The following is a 19,718-nucleotide window of genomic DNA, read 5'->3' as shown; positions in this document are numbered from 1 at the left end:
CTGCAGTATCCATGTGCTGCTCTTCCTCCAAGGAATTGAAAGAACATATTTTAGCAAAGGATTCCTCAATCTAGCCAGTACCCTGAAATACATGAACACAGAAAAAGTTGGTGGTTTTCTTTTTTTGCCCCATTCAATATGGATTCATTTATTCTTAAATTCCAAGAAAATACCAATACCCATCAGTCTATCCTTTAGTCTGGAAGTTTGTGTTATTTGGGTTTTTTTGGGAAGGGCTCCCTTATTTTCTTCTCATCTCTTTGGCATTAGAATTTGCTTATCTCACTTTTCTGATGAATCTACATTTTCCAAATAAATGAAAACATAGGGGTTTATTTTTCAAAACTGAAACGGTTGGATTGCCTTTTTGTTTGACTGGGATAAGCATCCACAATGCTCTGGGGAATGGAGAATGATCTAAAATAAGCCTAGCTGTTTTTTGTTGTTTATCTGTTTCTTTTTGCATCTGTCTTAGTATTTATTGCTACCATCTGCGTTTCATTTCAGGTTGTCTAATGTCTTACTCTGCATGTTCTTTGCCTATTCTTTTTACATAGCCTTGGGCTGTAATATCACCATTTGCCTACAAGAGATCCATTTCTATCTGTAACAAAATGAATTGCATTCATCTGTGTAATTCATTTCTAATGAATGCCTTGCTCCTCATTAAACAGTGATTTACCTTTGTTTCCCTTTCCTACACTGTCAACACAAACCATTTTGAGGTCCTGTGGAGAGATGCTAATTTGAGGAAGCAAAAGTCAATGCAACTAAGCACTCACAGGGGCCATTCTCCTTGGCAGTTTCAAAAATATTCATGGGACACTTTGCAGAATACAATTTGCAGGTGGATAAGAAGACTCAGAATGTTTTCCTGTTCATAATCTCTCAGTGTACGAAGACAATGCTTGACAGTTTAAATGCATTTCTCCTTGACACTCTCAGGAACAGGGGAATCTTTTCAGACCTTGTCTGTTCTACAAGAATTTTACCTGTCACAGGCACATTTTGGGAGACTGTACTCTTGGTTCACTACCCCTCTCTACCTTTTCAGGAATATTAAAATATTTTCAATGTATTTTCAGATTAATATTTTTAAATACCTAATTTTGAGATATGTCAAAATGTTACAGACTTGAAAATGTTTTGCTTCAATTTTTTAATGAGATGCAAAGATTCATATAAATATTTATTGGCTTTGCCAATAGTATCTAAAGGAAAAGGACGAATACTATTAATTCATGAAATAGGGGTTGTGCAGTAATTTTGTTACAGATTTGGTTCTTATGCAACTTTTGTGTAATGCACTTTGAAGCTCTCCAGCAACATTCCTTTTTCCAGCCCTTTGCAGAACAGCAGAGTCTGCCATGTGTGCAAATAGATCTGTGCTGCTGACAGATGATGCTTAGAGTACGGGGTGAATTACCAAGTTTATTTTCACTTTAACCCTAAGCAGAGTTTGAACTGCAGCAGTGGATTATGAATATGAAAATACCAGTGGTAAACATAATATAAAGCAATACAGATGGTTTTCAGGAAGTTTGATTTACAGCCTCTTCAGCTCTTACTTTGGTGATAGTACAAGCCACTCTCTGACACCTTTGATCACTTGAATTTAGCTTGTCATTTTTCAGTATTTATTCGTGTGTTGGGGCAGATTGATCCCTGATTGAAACTCTGGAACTGCCAGTGGGCATCAGTGGATTTACACCATGGACTAATTTGATCATGGTATTATGAGGGGATTGGATCGTGGGAGGCTGGGGTTTTGTAACTGGTCTTGTCTAAGTCATGTAGTATTTGGAAGTAAAAAAGCTGATTAATGTAACAAAATCTTACTTTTAATATGCATTTTAGAGGACAAAACTGACCTTGAGAACAGTGTGATGCAGAAGAAAATTAAAATCCCCAAACTCTCTCTCAATCACATAGAAGAAGCTGGGGAGGTTACAGATTATGGGGAAGAAGATGTGGAGCTTAGACACAGTAAGGTACTGAAGTCTTTCTGGTTTTGTTTTTTTTTCTTCCTTTCCTTTTTTTAATCTTTTTTTGCAAGTGCTTCGGGCATATTACAAACGTCTTAGTTTAAGAATTCCAGGCTTGCTTTTGATCCCCTTAAAACATTGTGTTTGGTGAAATTGGGTCACATTGTATGTGGGGGTGGGGTATAGGTTTTCAAAACCTGACTTAAGTGCAATCAAACGTTCTCCTGTGTATACTGTCTGCACAGTGTAACAGCCATCTGAGATTGGTGGAACAATGCTCTTCCACTTTGGCCCAGAATGCCTTAAAAGTCACCAGTACCTGACAGTACCAGCTGTTCTTGGTGGCACTTGTGACATACTGTTCACTGCTTGTTTGGAATTGGAGGGGGTGCTCTGAGACTGCCCAAATACAGCAGTGACTGACAAGAAGAATTGACAGGAATGTATCACTCCATTATAACTCCCAGCTGCCTTTTTAGGTTCAAATGCCAGAAACCCACTATGGAAATGTATTTATTTTTTGATATAAAATTATTTCTTTAAAAGTCTGCCAACCTTCAGAGTAAGATATTGCTCTATGGCTTCATGTGTCTTGCAGCTGCAGGAGTGATATTAGTACATTTCCTTGTGGTGGGCCAGCTGTTTTTTTAATTGTTAAAATTTTTTTAGAACATGAATGCCGCAGGTGTAACATCAGATAATTTTGTTTTCTGCCACATTACTCATGGATATCGTGGTATGGGAATTTGATAGTGTCAGCTTCTCACTTCTAATCTGCGAGCTGCATTTGCTTTCCTTGGAGTTGCTTGGAAATTCAAATGCCTTTTGATATTTGGCCAGTAAAGCTTAGTGACTTTACCTGTACTGTCACATATCAATCCCACTATCCAGGCCCCAGGAAAGTGGTGTGATTTAATTTGTAGGGTTTGTGCGGATGACTGAAGGTAAAATTCCACTGAGAGTTCCCAGGACCTGAAGCCTCTGCAATGCAGCACTAATATAGAAGGAATCAGTTGATAAGGAAGATGAGGCTGGATGATACATTCTGTCTCCAGCTTTAGTGTTTTCAAATCCCTTTCAGTGTTTGCTGATAGCGTTAGTCACTTGCATCAGGCAGTTGGGTGGACATGCTGTAGGGAGAGTCAGAGAAGGTTTTGTCTCCCAAAGTGTGGGAAGGACAAGCCCTCAGTTCACAGAACAGCTTTGTGCCTGTGGTGCTTTCACCTGTGATGTCGTCACAGGTGATAAATGGAGCACACAGTTGGTTCTTTCTCTTGCTTATCAGAAAATCAATTGCTGTCAGAAATCTGAATGTTAAGGGTAAACTTTAAAGAAAAAGAGATTTAGATCCACTTTTTAAAAAAGAAATTAATGATACGGAATCAGGTGACCCATGTACACTGCTTTGTAAGTGTTGCACGAATGCCCTTAACTGCCTCAGAAGTTTGTACATGCATTTAGCTGAGTTACAACTGCATGTTAGTTATGATGTATATTATATCCATAAGAATCTGCTAGGCAAAATATTTTTGCAGACTGTCTTTGTCTCGGTTTTTTGGAAAACAAGAATATTAACAGTTCCCAAGACTGTAGAATTTTGATTTTATTTTGTCTTGCTGCTCTCCTAATTTATTTATTTTTTATTGTAACGTGCAGAGACAAGATGGGAGGAAACAAAGTGAAGGTACACACAAAAGCATTGAAGCAGTTGTTGCTCGCCTTGAAAAACAGAACGGGATGAGTCTCAGTAATACTTCCAGCCCTGAGGAGGCTTTTATGGAGACTACAGAAGGCATGAACAATATGGACGATGCTGTAGTTCCTCGGATTCTCTATGAGGAATTGCTGAGGAGTTACCAGCAGCAACAGGAAGAAATGAGACACATTCAACAGGAGCTTGAGAGAACACGGAGACAGCTTGTGCAACAGGCAAAGAAGCTAAAGGAGTATGGGGCACTCGTGTCAGAAATGAAAGAGCTCAGAGACTTGAACAGGAGGCTCCAGGATGTACTGCTCCTAAGACTAGGTAGTGGTAAGTGCCGGACTTAAGTGGGACTAGTTTGAATGCATTTTGCAAGTGTGATCAATAGTAATGGAGACATATTTGAAGAATAACGGTGGTTGTTAAACTGGACATTGAATGTTAAAAGGGTTTTCTGCCGTGGCTGTACAATACGTGTCGAATTTGTATGCTATGTACGTCTGGGGTTTTCTTTAAAAACTAGAGGTCTTTGTGCTGGTATGGCTGAATCAGAGTTCCATTTTAAGCAGCTGTATTAAAAAGAGTCTCTGACCTTCCAATATATGCTGAAAAAGTTAATAAAGCATCATCTGCAAAATATACCAATATGTTACAGTTAAAAAAAAAAAAAAAGAAAAGGCGCTGGAACAAATAGTTGGGCTAAAACTAATTTATCCTTTGCAGTTAGGGATTTTGTTTATTGTTATGTGACTATGTTACCTTCCATTTTCTGACTCCTCTTCCCACTAGTAGCTTATTAGAATGTGATATATTCCTGAACTTCTAGCAGTGGCTTTAAACAGCCGTGCTATTTGAAAAACAATGCATTGTTAAAGCGTAATTAAAAAAACTTTATATTAGTGTCCCGTTTATCAACGCTTGTTACAAAATGCAGGTTTGTGTAATTTGGATTTCAATTTTAAATATCTTGGGTCAATTGCTCCTTTGTTTGGGTTTATAACAATTATTTAAGCATTATGTTGGAATAAATGGGAAAAAAGACAAAATAAAAAGTTCATCCTTTTTATTGAAGATGGTACCTTTGGAATACCTTCAAAAATTCGACAGATTACATTTATTTGCTATTAGAATGTGGTACTGGTGTGTTGAAGATTTGCTCGGTGACTGAAACTTGGTTGAAATCTGTGCATCCAACCCTTAGCATGCCATTCTTACGTCTGCCTTTGTGTATCTGGAAACTTAATTTTTGCATGTCAATTGGATATTGGCTCTTCTCCTGGACTGGAACGAGTGCATGCAATTTGCATGTGGGTCTGAGTTACCCTCACGTACAGAGCTGGACCTGGGAGAGCATGTGCCTGTGCTGTAGCATGTGTTAAGGTGTGCCCACACCCTTGGAGCCAGGTTCTTGGAGTGTCCCACAACCTAAACGGAGTGTCTGATTGTGAATGCTCATCACTGTTACACTGTGCATAATTAAAATGTCGTTACTTACCATAAACATTCTAGTTAACTTTCTAAATAAAACTAAATAGGCAAGGTTGCCACAGCCTGGGAAACACGATGTGGTTGGCAGGAGATTCCACTGAGCTTTCTAAAATTTTCCTTGGATGGAAAGATGTTTCTTCATCTGCAAGTAGTTAGCTGGAATTTATGGGAATGGAGCACGAGCCAGATGTTGGTAGGCAATGGGGCTGAACAGTGTAAAGTACCAATTTAGTTTGTAGACTTGACAGCAATTGGAGTGGTGAGACCAGCAGTGAAATGAAGACAGCTACTGCATTCTGTCTTGTTTCTTTAAGAAAAAGAAGATGTGTTTTTTACTTGAGCCAAAAAAAGAAACCTTAGGAAAAAAATGAAAAAAAAAAAGAGGAAAAGAAGCCCTGGAAAAAAATACTGACTCTAAATATGGGCATGAATTTTCATTGTATCAGTCTGACAACTGAAAACAGATCCCAATTACATTGAAGACAAGTTCTTGAAATTTAATCACATACCTGGAAAAATATCAGCTATAGGACACTTCCAAAAAAAAAAAAAAATCCCTTATTATTACTTGTAAGGAACATTTGTTGGTAACAAAGGTAGAATTTGGCTGTGCTGGCTGTGTCCTTCACAGGGTTTGTATTTCCCAAGACTCAGTGTATTAACTGTTGCTTACTCTGTTGCTTTTCCTTGTAGTCTCATTCACAGCAGAGAAACAACCATGTTCTAAAAAGATCAATACAAAACTTACGAATAATTAGCAAGGGAGACATCTTCAGCATGTTATAAATTAGAGAGTCTGATGACAGTATGAAAAAGTGCTACTTTTAATCAAGAATAGATCTGAAAAGATTTTTTTAGTCTTCCTTACTTTTCCAGCTATAAATGAGGTATGTTTGGGTATGTGAATAATCTCTGGAAATTGTTCTGAAAATAAATTACATCCTGAATTCATCTGCAGTTGCAGTGATCTCTTAAACCTAGAGTTTCAAATTACATGTAATTTATGTTACACTGCACTTCTAGCAGGCTGGACTTAATGCAAACTAATTGCATTTCTATTTCACCTTAGAGACTTGTGATTTCTTTGCATGAGATGACAGCTGGTTTGTGCTGATGAATTGCAGCTGTGGGAAATGTGTGCCTGTTGCCATTTTAAACTTGCAGATCAGATATAGAACAGCCTCTTGAGCTAACGTGCAGTCAAGTAGTCAGTCTCCTAATTTCCCATCAATGTGTTGAATTCAGTGAAGAGCTGGAAGTCAATGGATTCTACTTGAGACTCAGGCCTTCAGCTCTGCTGCTACACTGCAGCCACTCTTGTGGCAGGAGTGAGGAGGTTCTTCTTCCTCATGGTGACACCGAATTGCTCTTTGTCACAAAAGAGCCTTGGAGGCAGCTTTGGCAGATGACAGTAGTGAAATCAGTACTGATCCATGGAGAAATGCTTAATACCTTCTTTATGATTTTAGTATGTTATTTCCCAGCAGATCCCTTCCCAGAGGAGGCAGGCATTTCACCAGGGCTCTAGGGACCAGAGCTGTGGAAAAATGTGATGATTGTTGTGGAAAAGGTTATGGTGTCCCTCTTGAGCTCCTGGAATAAAGTGTGCAGCCTCTTGCCTTGCCCACTTGGGGAACTGGAACCCCAGCAGTTGTAGGGCTTTGCAGTTTGTTTTGTTGCACCTGAAAACACTAATTGGCCCTCTTTTTATCAGTAGAGGGTAGGATGATTTAAAGAATTAATAACTGACTCTCCCCTCTGTGGACTTTATATAGCCCTTGGATTGCAAAAGAAGAATTTCAATAACTTCTTAAAAAAATAATTGTCTGCCGGGCAAGATCTGTGTAGTTTCCTGTGGCTGGAAATATGGTCAGCAGTACTGAAGTTGTATAGGGATAATGCTTGGGTGTTTTTAGCTCCCTGATAATTTCTTCATTTTCATGTTACGTTGCTGAGAATTAGTGTTGCTCCAAAGTCAGGGAGTATATTCACATTCCTTCAGAAACATTGATTCATCAGCACGTGCACACAGACCCCCAAGGTTTTATTTTTAATCCCAGTTCAATTTCAGTGATCCAGTTTATAGTGTCTTGGGACTGACACCAGAGTAGGGAGAATGAAATGGGATTTGTGTCTTACCACATGTCAAGAATTACTGCTTTTCAGCTTTTCTAGATTTGTTTGGCTTTTGGATGTTAAAAAAAAATTTTAAAGGCCCAAGGTTTCTGTCAAGTACAGAAAGTACCGATATTACCACTTGTCATTGTCAGACTTGTGTTGTTTTCTTTCAAATTCTGGTAGACCATGTAGAAAAACTTGCTGCTTACAAATGTATGCTGACCACTTGACCAATCAATTTATTTTAACTTTCTTAGTAATTTTTGGAGTAGCATGTAGTCTAAGACACATTTTTGAGGAAAAGGGATGGCAAAGGGAAGCCTTCTACCTCTTCATCCTGATCTGAACTTGCTAGCCTTTCGGATATTATGAAAAAACTTCAGTTAGAAGGAGAAAGATTTTGCAATAAAACATTTGTTTCCTTCTTGCATTCCGAAAATCGCCTATTTTTTTTTTCCCTGATCCTTATTACGTAAGTGCTGTCATTGTTAAGCCTTTAGATAGAGGTATATATTTTTATATATCCCATTCATCATCTTTAAAATAAGATGCAGAGCACCAGAGCTGCAGAGAGGGGGAACTTGGAGTGTAGTGCATGGGGCACACAGCTCTCGTTAGCAGGCAGGCAGGAGTGCAGGTCGCATGTGCAATTCACAGCATGCGGGGTTGAAAACACAGAGTTTAGTGGTTGGTAGAAGTGGCTGTAGAGCCTGCCTGGTTAGAGACAGGTTTCTGTTTGGGAATCAAAAATCAGGATATAAAAAAGATATTTTAAAGGCTTTCTTTTGGTGACTTCTAAGCAAGTAGTAAAGCATGAATTGCAGCAGAGGTATTCTGGCCTGTGAGAGCTGTGGTTTCTGTGGACTTTAATCAGCTTTTTTCTTGGGAAAGTCCTGGAAACCAAATTCCAGCTGTGTCAATATATGACTAAAAACAGTAAAAGACTTCTAAATAGGGACTAGCAAAAGTGTTTAAACTGAAATAAACGTTTCCTGCTAGGAAGAAGGTGGTTATACTTAGGTGTCTTCCTCGAAGTGACTTTCAAAGTGTAAGAAAATAGCCCTTTGTTGAAGGATGTTTTCTTAAAGTAGCAGCTTCAGAGATGACGTCCTAAGGTCCCACTGGCAATTACACCCCTGCAGCTGCTTGTTCAGGTGTGCCCATGCTGTGGGCAGGCTTTGGGTTTTTAACCGGTCTGGATCTTCTCCCAGTCTGAATCAGCCTTACAGTCTCAAGCTTAGGAAGTTTAGTTTGTCTTGGCTTTACTGTTGTATATTCATGGTACTAGAGGTGCTTACTAAGATCACTATGAAATTATAATGCAAATGGGATGTTTTTGTGATTTCTCTGTTTGCATTCTGCTTGCATTGGGGCTGGCTCTTAAGACCCTCTTGTTGGTGGCACTGCAGTGTAGGATTGTCTGAGTTGCCAAGACAACTTTCAGTCGTTGCAGAGCGTGGAGTGGCAGCCAGCTGAGAACATTTAGCCGGCTATGTAGGTGTGGAGTAAGCTATAGGATAAATGTCAAATGCTGACAACGGAGGAAGCACTGCTATCGCTGTATAATAATCTCTAAATGAAACTGCACAAAGTGGGAGGGATGAATGCACAGGAACTATTTAAGATGTGTGACTAAGACCTGAGTTGTGGTGCCAGCGTGACTTGCAGAGTTGGATCAGTTCAAGGCTGAGTCTGTGTGCGCAAACACTGAGCAGGGAGCTGAAGGGTGACCTGATGATTGAATTGTCACTGGCTGAAGATGTCAGGGTTGGGTTGCACAGTGGTGCAGTGCTCTCAGCACCAGCCTGATGCAATCTAGCACTGACAAGTGGGTGAGTTTATCCTTAGGGTTCTGGACATGGGGTATTTCCATGGTGTCCAGAGTCTAAGCTGGAAACCTTGCTGTGCTGTTGAGCCACCGGCCCTGCATGAAACTTCAGTGCCTGCTGGAGCTTCTTGGGATCCTAGAGCCAGACATCACAGGGCACTGATAGGCTTGGGGCCATAGCCTAGACTTCTGGTGGAACCCCTGCAATGAATGGAGTCATGAAATCCAGTTCACAAATTATTTTTAGTTTGTTCTTCTATCTTTTTAGGAACACTTTATAACTTGGATCTGGAAAAGAAAAGTTGATGACTGACAAAATAATTATCTTCCTTTGAAGTCTCAAACATATGCTTAGTAGTATTCCATTGTTTAATCTGTGCATAATTTTTGTTGATTACATTAAAAATAAAAATCAGTGTTGGATGGATTGGACAATCAAAGTTCTAATTTATGTGGGTTTTTTTAACCTTTGATATTCTTTCTGTGCATGACACTTTAGCATAAGTAGCCTGTTTCCTTCATAGCATTTCTGCAGATCCTCACTATTTTTATACACCTCTATTATATCTAAAGAGATTTCAGATTTCTATAAAATTTGTAATTCTATGTGGTGTGGATAATTTATGTAATTATCACAGTAAATTATGCAGATTCCTATGCAACTATATAGCAATTCTTATTTGAAGAATTACTATTGTTGCTTTTGTTTTATAATTTCAGTGTCATTTTAACATAATTTCCTTAGTGTGCATTGGAGAAATCTTACCCATATCTATAATTGTCCTTATGCCTTAAGAATAAAATTAAACACTTAAATTAAAATTAAACATTTTAATGTTTATAAGGCAGGAATACTTATCCTGCTGTTACGTATTGATGTTCAGAAGTAGGATTTTGGTTTAGATTACTTCTAACTTTAAAATGAGCATGACTAATGTGTTATTTTATGCTAATCATGGGTCATGAAGGGATTGATTTCATGTTCTCTGGGATAGCAGACAGCTCTCTTTTCTTAACTGTCTAGGACCTGCCATTGAGGTTGAAAAAGTAAAACCTGAATCAATTGAGCCTGAACCTGAGGTACAGAAGACCTTCAATGAGGAAGCAAATACATCAACATACTACCCTGCCCCTGTTCCAGTAATGGACAAGTATATTCTCGAGAATGGAAAGGTATTTTATGTTAAATATAGCATGAATAATGTGTAAATGTCCATCAGGTGATGTTCTTGTGGAATTTTCATGATTTTGCATGGTAGCAGCTTATCCAAGCTTCCTCAGTTTTCATGAAGGTGTGCTGTTATGCTGAGGAAAATTGTGAAGTTACACAGGTATGGAGAGCATAGAAAAATATCTTCAGTGGTGGGAGCATTGAATGCTGTGCAACATGAGGCATTTATTAAATATGCATGCAGAGGCAGATTGACATAGTCTTCAGTTAGTGACATCCATAAATACACCAAATATTGACCAAAGTCGGTAGCCCTCACTATAAAGTTACATGAGTCTACTTAACCAAAATACTTTTTCTTAAAAGGTTTTTAATTTTTACAATGTGCTGTAGTCATGTTGCAGAGAAGCCCTCATGTTTGGTTTGAAGTGGAGTGCAGGAGGTAATTATGAACCCTGGAGTGAAAATGGGCTCCCTTGGTGCTGGTAGGAGCATTGCCACTGAATTGAGCTGACGTAGTGCTACTTTCCAGAGACTTTTGTGAAGCTGGTGAAACACCATCTAGCTCTAGTTTGCCAGAATCTGACTGAGAGCTTTTCAGGTTTCAGCATGTTTAACACATTAACTGCTCATCTACCTAGGCCTGCTTTTACAGCTGTTTCCATTATCATTAAATAACTGTGATGTTTCTTTATACAAAACTATAAGTCCTTCAGAACTGCCTGTGCAGATCCTGTTTCTTGGTGTATATATGCATTTGGTACTCTAATCTGAGAAACCTTAGGGAGGAAACATCCATTCCAGCTTTGCCATACAGTGGAGTTACTGATGGAATAGCATGAAACTGCATTCTCAGATTTGTGTTAAAAGATTGACTGCACAATGTCTGTCCTTCTTGAAGATGAATTCAACATAATCGTTGAGGACAGAATGTACATGAAAAATAGTAGAATCTTGACAGTGACAGGTATTTGGTTCAGATAGCTTTTCTTGCCTAATATATTTAAAGATGTCATTTGCTTGATTATTTTGTGTATATTTGTGCAATGAAAACTTCAGGTGTATTATTGCGTGAGTTTCCTTTACCTCCTTCTCTTCCACTTAAGGTCTGTGGGATAGGGCACATCCTTTAGTAGTTGTATACAGCTTTTCCTGTACCCTTTTTTCATCTGTCAGCTTCTTGGCACTTCTTTTGCTGAAGTTTTCTCTGTCTTTACAGATATTAGTATCTCTTTAATTTTCTTTTTGTAATTTTGGTTCTTGGTTGGCCTATTTACTGGGGCTACAGCCAGCTCAGATGCCAGAAATGTGAACTAACAATGTATTTGGAGTGTTGGAGGGTAGTTTTCTTCAGTTTTCCTTATTTATGGCTTTATTTCAGTATTCCTTTATTGATATGCACCACTAGAGTAGTTGAAATACTTTTTTACAAATCTTACCCTTTGTGGCACCAGATTTGATCTTAGTAGGATTCTTTCAAAGCAGATAAATCTCTTCCCTCCAGAGGGAAAACTGAGTTACTGAGAAAGAGCCTATGGCATTCATTTAAAGAAAAGAAAGAAGAGGGGGAAAAAAAAGAAAAAAAGCCCAGAGTTCATCTTCTGAGCCACGTTTTAGATCTATTGCAGATGTTAGCACAGCCACGCTGCTGCGCGTTGCTTTGAATTCGCTGCTGTCTCTGCTGCATTGTGCTTGAAGGTTGATCTGCAGTTGCTGAAATTGGGAGTAAATTTCCCATTGATTTCATCAAGACAAGAGTCTGGCTCATGGGGCAGCTCTTCAGCAAGAAGGGAATGTCTTCTGAGTGTGGAGTACAGTGAGCTTCCCAGAGCTTTGGGACTGATAGGAAACAGTGCTGGGCCTGTTGTAGAGAGGTAAACTGAGACACGGGCAGATTGAATTCTGCACCATAACAGCGCTAGAAATAGAAAAAGGGAGACGTAAGATTGCTGTGGCTGTGGCTGTCTGTCACATAGTTGCTGTTGCCATAGGTGTTTCATACCAGCAATTGCTTTTTTAATAAATGGCGCATGTTAAAAGAAGAGATGATCTGTCTGAAGCATAAATATTAAAAATACTTCCTGTAACCTGTTCTTTTCTTTTGAGTAACTTCAAGCTAATGAATAATGTAGTATCTTAAGAGACTAAATAATCTTTGGCAAAGGCAAACCCTAATTTTGGCAGAGGGGAATCAGATTTTTGATCAAATACAACTGTCTCTACAACTGACGTAATACAGACACCCAAAACTTGATATGTCACAACATTCCTAATCTTAGTGATTTTCTAGGTAACTTTCAGACATTTTCCCTGAAAACTTTACCAAGATCTAACCAGAAATAACTGAATTAAAAAATGTACTGTGGTTAGTTCCTGAGTACAGACTGCTCACTCCTGATTGAAGTTGCTTTACAAAATATGTAGAAAGCACCAAAAGAGTGTGCCTTTTTAAAATCATTTATGAAGAGGCTCAACAACAGAGAAAAAGGGAAAAAAAAAGGAGTGTTTGTATTGTGGTTATTACTAGTTTAATTTCTGTCCATGCAGACCTGTGAAAAGCTTCTTAGAATCCCTTTAGTGTAGAAGATTCTGCAGGAGAGGCAGCTTGCTGTATGGTTTTATGCCTTAAGGAAGGTGGAGTTTTAATTTTTTTTTATAACATAGCTTGTAGCCAAACCATTCATATTACTCTATTTAAGTTTTTAAACATCTAGTTGCTTTTGAAGGATGCCGTTGTAATAAAAAATTTCTTGAGGTTATAGTCCTCGTTAATAATTAAAGCAGGTTTCCATTTAAAGGAAAAATGGTATTCAGTTGAATACAGGCAGTAAAATTATGGGTATATAAAATTTTACAGTAGCTTTGTCCAATTTTCATTGCATTTAATGGGACTTCAGTGATACTGCTCAGATTTGTATGGGAGAGTTTATGTAAAGCCAGATGAAATGAGTAAAACCACAGAAAACTAAGGGCACAACAGTTTAGGCAAACAGAGCCTTCTGATGCAGTTTTGCCATGGGATTTTGTTGATGGGATTTTTTTTTAACCATAAGGGGGCAGAAAGTTTTTTGTAAGTGTTAATGTTACAGAAAGACCCCCCCACTGGACCAGATCTAATCAAAGGTAAAATTTGGATATGTAGCAGTCCGACTGATAGATCTGCTTGGTATGTTGCGCTTGTCCAGATTGTCTGAAGGTCTGAAGGTAAGTGCAGTGAGCTCTGATCAGCAGTTGGGAGGTGCAGGTCACACCTTAGCTTGTTATGATGATGAGAAAGTGTGTGTCCCACTGAATGAAGTTCATCACCACGTGAACAAAGCTTGCTGTGTGCAGAGGTAGTTCAGGAGTCTGCACTGTACTCCAGAAACTGGAGCACAGACATACAGGGTACAAAGCATTTGTGGTTCCATGCAGGGCACAGGGCCAGCGTGTGCATTCTGGTTGCTCTGGTGTCAGAGTTGTGCTGGTTACTTGTAGAGTTACGTCCTTGCTGTTGCTTGAAGGTGTCCTGAGCGTGAGGACTATCAGCTCAAACACGTAGTGGCAGCCTTAGGATGGTGCTCGGATTCTTGTCCTGCATTTGGCTTAAGACTGGAGCACTGGGAATCTTGGGGTAGAGACATAGGGGTAGCCCTGTGGGAGACAAGCCAGCACAGTCAAGACTAATAAGCAAAACTGGACTTGAGCATCTTCCTTTTGGAGACTCCAATGGCTTCACACTGCATTTCCCAGTACCCATATTATCCTGCTTTACTACTTCAGTGAAATACCTCGACTTCCCATTGCTTGGATAATGGAAGGTTTATGATGTTGCTGCAATGGGTCATTGCCTAACCACAAAGCAGTATTCATGTGGTACGTTGATTGTACATGATAGACACACTTTGTGTTAGAATTGGAAGTTTTACAAAGCTTCCAAACTCTCCTGACTTATATTGAAATTGGAGCTCTCAAAAGCCTTTCTTCCCTTCCAGTTACTTCAAACAATCAGGCTGGGTTTTGCCAACAGGTACAGAATACAACTTAGGGAGTAATTCCCTCTCTACTGCCTCCGGAATATGCTTTGGGTAAAGTCTGTTTTAGCCAAGGGGAAGCGTTTCATCTTGCTCCTGAATTAGGCTGGTGCAACTGCTTGGTTTATATGCTGTGCATAAATTTATAATACTGAATGTGTTCACCGTTTCCTTCTTCAATCTCTGTTCCTGACCACAGTCTTTCAGGAGAGAGGTTATGTGGGGGGGAAAAGTAGAGATTACTAAAAGGAAATATATATTGAGGTTGACTTGAACTCCTTGACCCACAAAGTTGGAGAACTTTCAGAGTTAGGCAAAATGGATTTGTTCAGCCCTAATTACTGTTATTTTAGTTCCTAATATTAATGTTCCTACAGCACTTGGATACTGTTGTGTGCTACATACCATAGATAAGTTGTTATTATTACTACCTTCTAGGTCCATCTTGGCAGTGGAATTTGGGTAGATGAGGAGAAATGGCACCAGCTGCAAGTAACACAAGGAGATTCAAAGTATACAAAAAATCTAGCGGTTATGATTTGGGGAACAGATGTTCTCAAGAACAGAAGTGTCACAGGAGTTGCAACCAAAAAAAAGAAAGATGCCGTTCCCAAGCCACCTCTCTCACCTCACAAATTAAGCATTGTCAGAGGTAGGTTATTTGAAAACTTTTGCTTCCTGCTTTGGAGTTTAACCATTAATCACCGAGTTGAAAGATGCTTCTTTTCAGCTCATTTAAAATTAACTGATTAAAAACTGTAATTCAGGTTGCTATTGCATTGTGAAGTGCATACGTACCCAGGAACAGTAAAACACATTGCAATAGCTGTGCACAGTGCAGGCCTCCACAGCTGAAGAGTTGTACATTGACTTCAGTAAGGTTTGAGAAGATGATCACTTTAGACCACTTGCAGGGTAGGACTCTGAGCCTGGAGAACAACATGTTGTTCTAGAATTCATTTATAAACATGATGATTTTTTTAAAGTGCATATATTCCTTTAAACAAGACTGAGAGTAGCTTTACCACATTCTTTCATCCAGAACATAACCAGCTCTGGCATGAGGCACAGAAACCATTATAGCTGTGACTATAAAAATATGCATACCTTCAAAGGCAAGAAAGAATAGTTTTACCCTTTTAAGTGGAGAAAATGGAAATAGTAAAAATTAATTGTTGCACTTGATTTGGAATTTGGACAGGAGGTGTAAATCGCTGACCTCATCTGGTAGGGAAAATTGCAATGACACTTTCAGTAACTGCAAGCCTGAGTCCATGTGTGTAGTACCTTGAGAAAGAGAAAGCCTTCTCCTTTATTTAAACTGAATGGTGAATTTCAGTCCCTTTGTATCATCATGCCTGTGTTGCATCATTTCTGTCTCTCTTGGTATTTCAGGCTTCTTTTTAAGTCAGAACTGAGTTGGTTCCTCATGGAATACATACTGAAATTGGATTTTTAGGTTTTGTGTCCATACTAAATTGTAGTAGGGTTGAAAGAAATCTCCCCATTTGGTAGAGCTTCATTATTCTGCATTTCCTGTTCTTAGTTGCTCTTAACTGTGAACTCATAAAGAGGCGTTGTAATCTGCCATGAAAGTACCATGTTTGGAGTAAGAAATACGATTCCTCTGAGTGTGTGCGTGTGTCTGTGTCTGTGTTGTGTGGGGAAAAGTTGGAAACTTATCTCCGTACTGTCATCTTTCTTAGTTTATAAGAAATGAGTAAAATACATGGGTTTTTTTTACTAATCTGCTTCAAGGTTATATGTGGATGTGGAAGCTGTTCCATGCTGATTTTCTAGTTCTGTCTGGGGCCTTTGGTACAATCCTTACACATGTAGCTGAGTAATGATGTACTGGCCACATAAGGAATCCACTCTGTGGCGGTGGCTCCCCTTGTCAGCTCCAGATGGGAAGCAGAATTGGTTGCCCTGGTGTGTGCTTACAAGCACGCAGCAAACAGGGGTTATTTTCCACTGGCCCATTGCAAAGTGGTTTCCAGTTTCCCTCCTGGAGGCTCTTGCTCCTCAGCACTGCTGGCGAGGTTGCTTCTGTGAGAATTTCCTCTTCTACTTCTGTCAGGGCTATTCTGTGTTGCTTGAGCCATTTAGATGACAGCTTTCTTCAAATTTCCCTTGTTTTGACTACAGTGAGTTTGGACGTCTGCTCCAACAGGTACATGGTGAGAGGCAGATGGGGCCCTTCCCTTTCTTCTCTTCCATACCTTTACACTCACCAGCAATTCAGCCCTTCCCTATTGCCTCATTTTTCTGTGTTTTCTGTCATACTTCTGGTTCCAGCCTCAACCCTCATTTGAATTCCACTGTTACATGCCCTGGTTTTCCATGTTCCTCTTTTTAGTGTTTCTTTCACCTTGTCTCTGACTCCCCTTTGTTAGACTCCAGCCTGTACAGTCTCCTCTTGAACCAGTTAAACTGCACGGCCAGTGTTGCAGGTGTCAGGCTGCCCATAGCAGTGGGACAGCGTAGCTCATAACCATGATTTTCCATGTTGTCACGTCCTTTGCATTTGCGTCAGTGTTAGCAGGTCTTGCCCCGTGATGGAGAAAGCAAAGCAAAACAAAACAATGACCAGCAAGGGGACAAATAGGTGAAATATGAGGGAGTTTTCAAATGATTTGGATCAGGCATCACAAAAAGTAGTGAAGCTCCTGGTTAGCCTTTGAGGTCTACTTGAATCTTTGGTATTTAGCAGTACAAAGGGATGCCTGTGTGCTCCTGTAAAGCCAAAAGACAAAGGAGCAGAACCCCCAAAGTACTCTTTGAAGCCCTAAGCCAGTATCCTTATGCAAGTAATAAACTACTATTTCTGCACCCCCATCACAGAAATTGGAAGAGATGGAGAGGAAAAACTGTGGGCAAGGATCTGTCTGGGTCCCATGGACTTTTAAAATTACAGCTTTTGAATGAGTGCTGTCAAGTGATTCTTTGCTTGACTTTGTGGCTAAATGAGCAACACAGTCTTTCATTGGGAGTTCACCTTACTGGGTGTATCTGCCTGGGAGTGTTCCTGACACTGCTGTAGGGCCAGCTTATGTCCTGCAAACACATTGGCTTTCTTCAGGCTCTCAGTGATGTGCCTCTTCTTAGGTGTCGTATTTCTAATCATAGTTTACTGCTGATCAGCATTTCAGCTATCAGGCTGCATGCTGGTTAATTTCATTTATTTTGTATTCAGTACGTCTTACAACATAAAATTCACATTGCTTTAGATGTTCTCATCATTCTGTGGACACAGACTAACTTATTTAAAATAGATTTTTGAACGACAACATTAGCTCTTAATGTGTCTGATATCTCTATAGCTTCTTTAAAATCCCCACTGTGTAGTATGTAATAAAGAAATGATAAAAAGTATGATGGATGTGCACTGTTATAAACCTTGTTAATGCAAAATAACCTTTTATAAAACTTCTCAGAGGTTTCCAAATGAACTACAAAGCATGCATAGTACTTAATTTTCATAACTTTTTAATATGGTGCATTAGAAATGTTGTAAACCATGTTAATTAAGCAATAATCTCTATGGCTTTCTGTATGTGAAGCAATAAACAGCTAATGGAATAGATCACTAGGCAGAGCAGAACAGAGTTTGTTTAACCAGTCTGGGAAGGCTACACAACAAAATACATCGGTCTGTTCATGAAAACCAAAAAACCCCAAACCTCTTGTCACTAAGGAGTTGTGTGTGTTGCACCACTTCAGATTTCAGTGACCTCTGCAGCATTCTGGCACCAAACTACCCATCTGGGAAGAAAAATTATCTCAGCTTTCACTGCCCACATGGCTTTTGCAGTGCTATCACTTGCTTTTTGTATTCCAGATAACGTGTATTTCACAAAGTGTATTTATTGTTCAAACATGCAAGGAGATGGCTATTGTCCTGAATAATCCGCTAGTAAAAGTGAAATATGCCCAGGGACAGGGCAGCTGATAAAGACACGGACATTAACGAATGTGGAAGAGATGTAAAAAATGAAATAAATGGGTTAAAGTGTTCTCCTGCTGGTTACTGCTTCTCTTCCTAAGCATTATCATTTCCATACCCTCTGGAAGGGGTGCAGGTGGGAGTGACTGTGCACACAGCTCTGGTGAGACAGTCCACCTGGGAAGAGACTAAACCTGCTGTGGAGATTCAGACAAATGCAGGAGTCAGGCAGGCAAGACTGGCACTGTAAAAGGTTGGGTTTAGCCTTGTTTCTGTATGGGAAGCCTATTAATGTAGTCACAGCATAACTGGAAGTTGGTCATGCCACTGATTCAAGCCTGGTGACAAATCTTGACTTTAACAAGATAGCTGGTGAATCAAAGAAAGCTGCTCTTGTCTTGCAACAAATATACACAGTGCTTACTCACTGCTGTCTCTTGAGTAGTTAGCCCAACTCAGGGCTATATTGTTTTCTAAAAATATCCTAATGACTCTTTCCTTCTTTTCTCTCCCCAGAATGTTTGTATGATAGAATAGCACAAGAAACTGTGGATGAAACTGAAATTGCACAGAGACTCTCCAAAGTCAACAAGTACATCTGTGAAAAAATCATGGATATCAATAAATCATGTAAAAATGAAGAAAGGAGGGAAATTGCAAAGTACAATTTGCAATAAATTTTGGATTTTTAATAAAGTCTTAGTGTTTTACCTAAGTGTTGTTTTTTGATTTGTGTGGCATTTTTGCTGATGGGAGAAGCTGACTTGAAGCGTTGCTCTCTTCCTATAACTGATGCGTTTTTTGAGCAGCTCTGTCATGGTGTAAACTGCTTTTAAGTAATGTAAGATATATTGTAAGTTCACTCACAATGAAAACTGAAGTTTCCAAGGTTTCTCCAGCAAGTTGCAGTTTGGTACCTGCGGCTGTACATAGGTTGTGATTCTGCGGACACCGACACATTTGCCCTACGTTGAGTTTTACTGGAGTTAGTGGATCTGAGCTGCAGTAAAACATCTGCTTAGAAGGAAGAACTGTACAAAATCCACTTTGCTATTGAAAAGGGTTTTATTGTATTTTACAAAGTGTTTTTTCTGAAGTTTCAATTGTTTGTTTTTATAAATCTTTGTTTTGATCTCTAACAATATATTTGATCAAAAATACACAAAGAACGTTTCTTTTTCAATTATCTTGTAGGTAGATCATTCTTACCATCACAGTTTAAAAAGAAAACAAATCAACCAATAAACAACAAAGAACCCAAAGCTGTAATTTGTAAAATCATCATAATTCATTTTAATAAATACGTCTAAAAGCAGTTCTTTTTCAGGGACCAAGACACTTCAGATTTCTGGTTGTGGTACAAAGCTCTTCAGTGTGTCCATACTATTGTTCTTGAAATACTATCTTTTTAGTGTATTTGTATTTTCAAACAATTTTAAAATTGCCATGCTATGGCAAGATTATGTA

General features: G+C 39.1%; 1 protein-coding gene across 5 annotated transcripts in view; it reads left to right on the top strand.

Moving 5' to 3' along the window:
• Positions 1-18,966, top strand: part of LOC121673408 (BEN domain-containing protein 5) — a 93,311-nt gene extending 74,345 nt beyond the window's left edge. For 3 of the 5 annotated variants that reach the window (XM_042046693.1, XM_042046690.1, XM_042046692.1), the window contains exons 2-6: positions 1,858-1,991; positions 3,642-4,017; positions 10,146-10,294; positions 14,744-14,957; positions 18,768-18,966. In XM_042046693.1, coding sequence (XP_041902627.1) covers positions 1,887-1,991; positions 3,642-4,017; positions 10,146-10,294; positions 14,744-14,957; positions 18,768-18,928 — 1,005 coding nt within the window. In that variant the 5' untranslated portion in view covers positions 1,858-1,886 and the 3' untranslated portion in view covers positions 18,929-18,966. The remainder of the gene's footprint in view (positions 1-1,857; positions 1,992-3,641; positions 4,018-10,145; positions 10,295-14,743; positions 14,958-18,767) is intronic. The other 2 variants (XM_042046691.1, XM_042046694.1) reach the window with 2 other exon arrangements.
• The last annotated feature ends 752 nt before the right edge of the window (positions 18,967-19,718 follow it).

This window comes from Corvus kubaryi, unplaced genomic scaffold (genome assembly GCF_017639235.1).
Source record: "Corvus kubaryi isolate FWS band 111438036 unplaced genomic scaffold, C.kubaryi_AGA036_p1.0 65400, whole genome shotgun sequence".
NCBI classification, from domain to species: Eukaryota; Metazoa; Chordata; class Aves; order Passeriformes; family Corvidae; genus Corvus; species Corvus kubaryi.
Note: the sequence above shows the minus strand (reverse complement) of the source record. Positions and strands in the feature narration are given on the sequence as shown.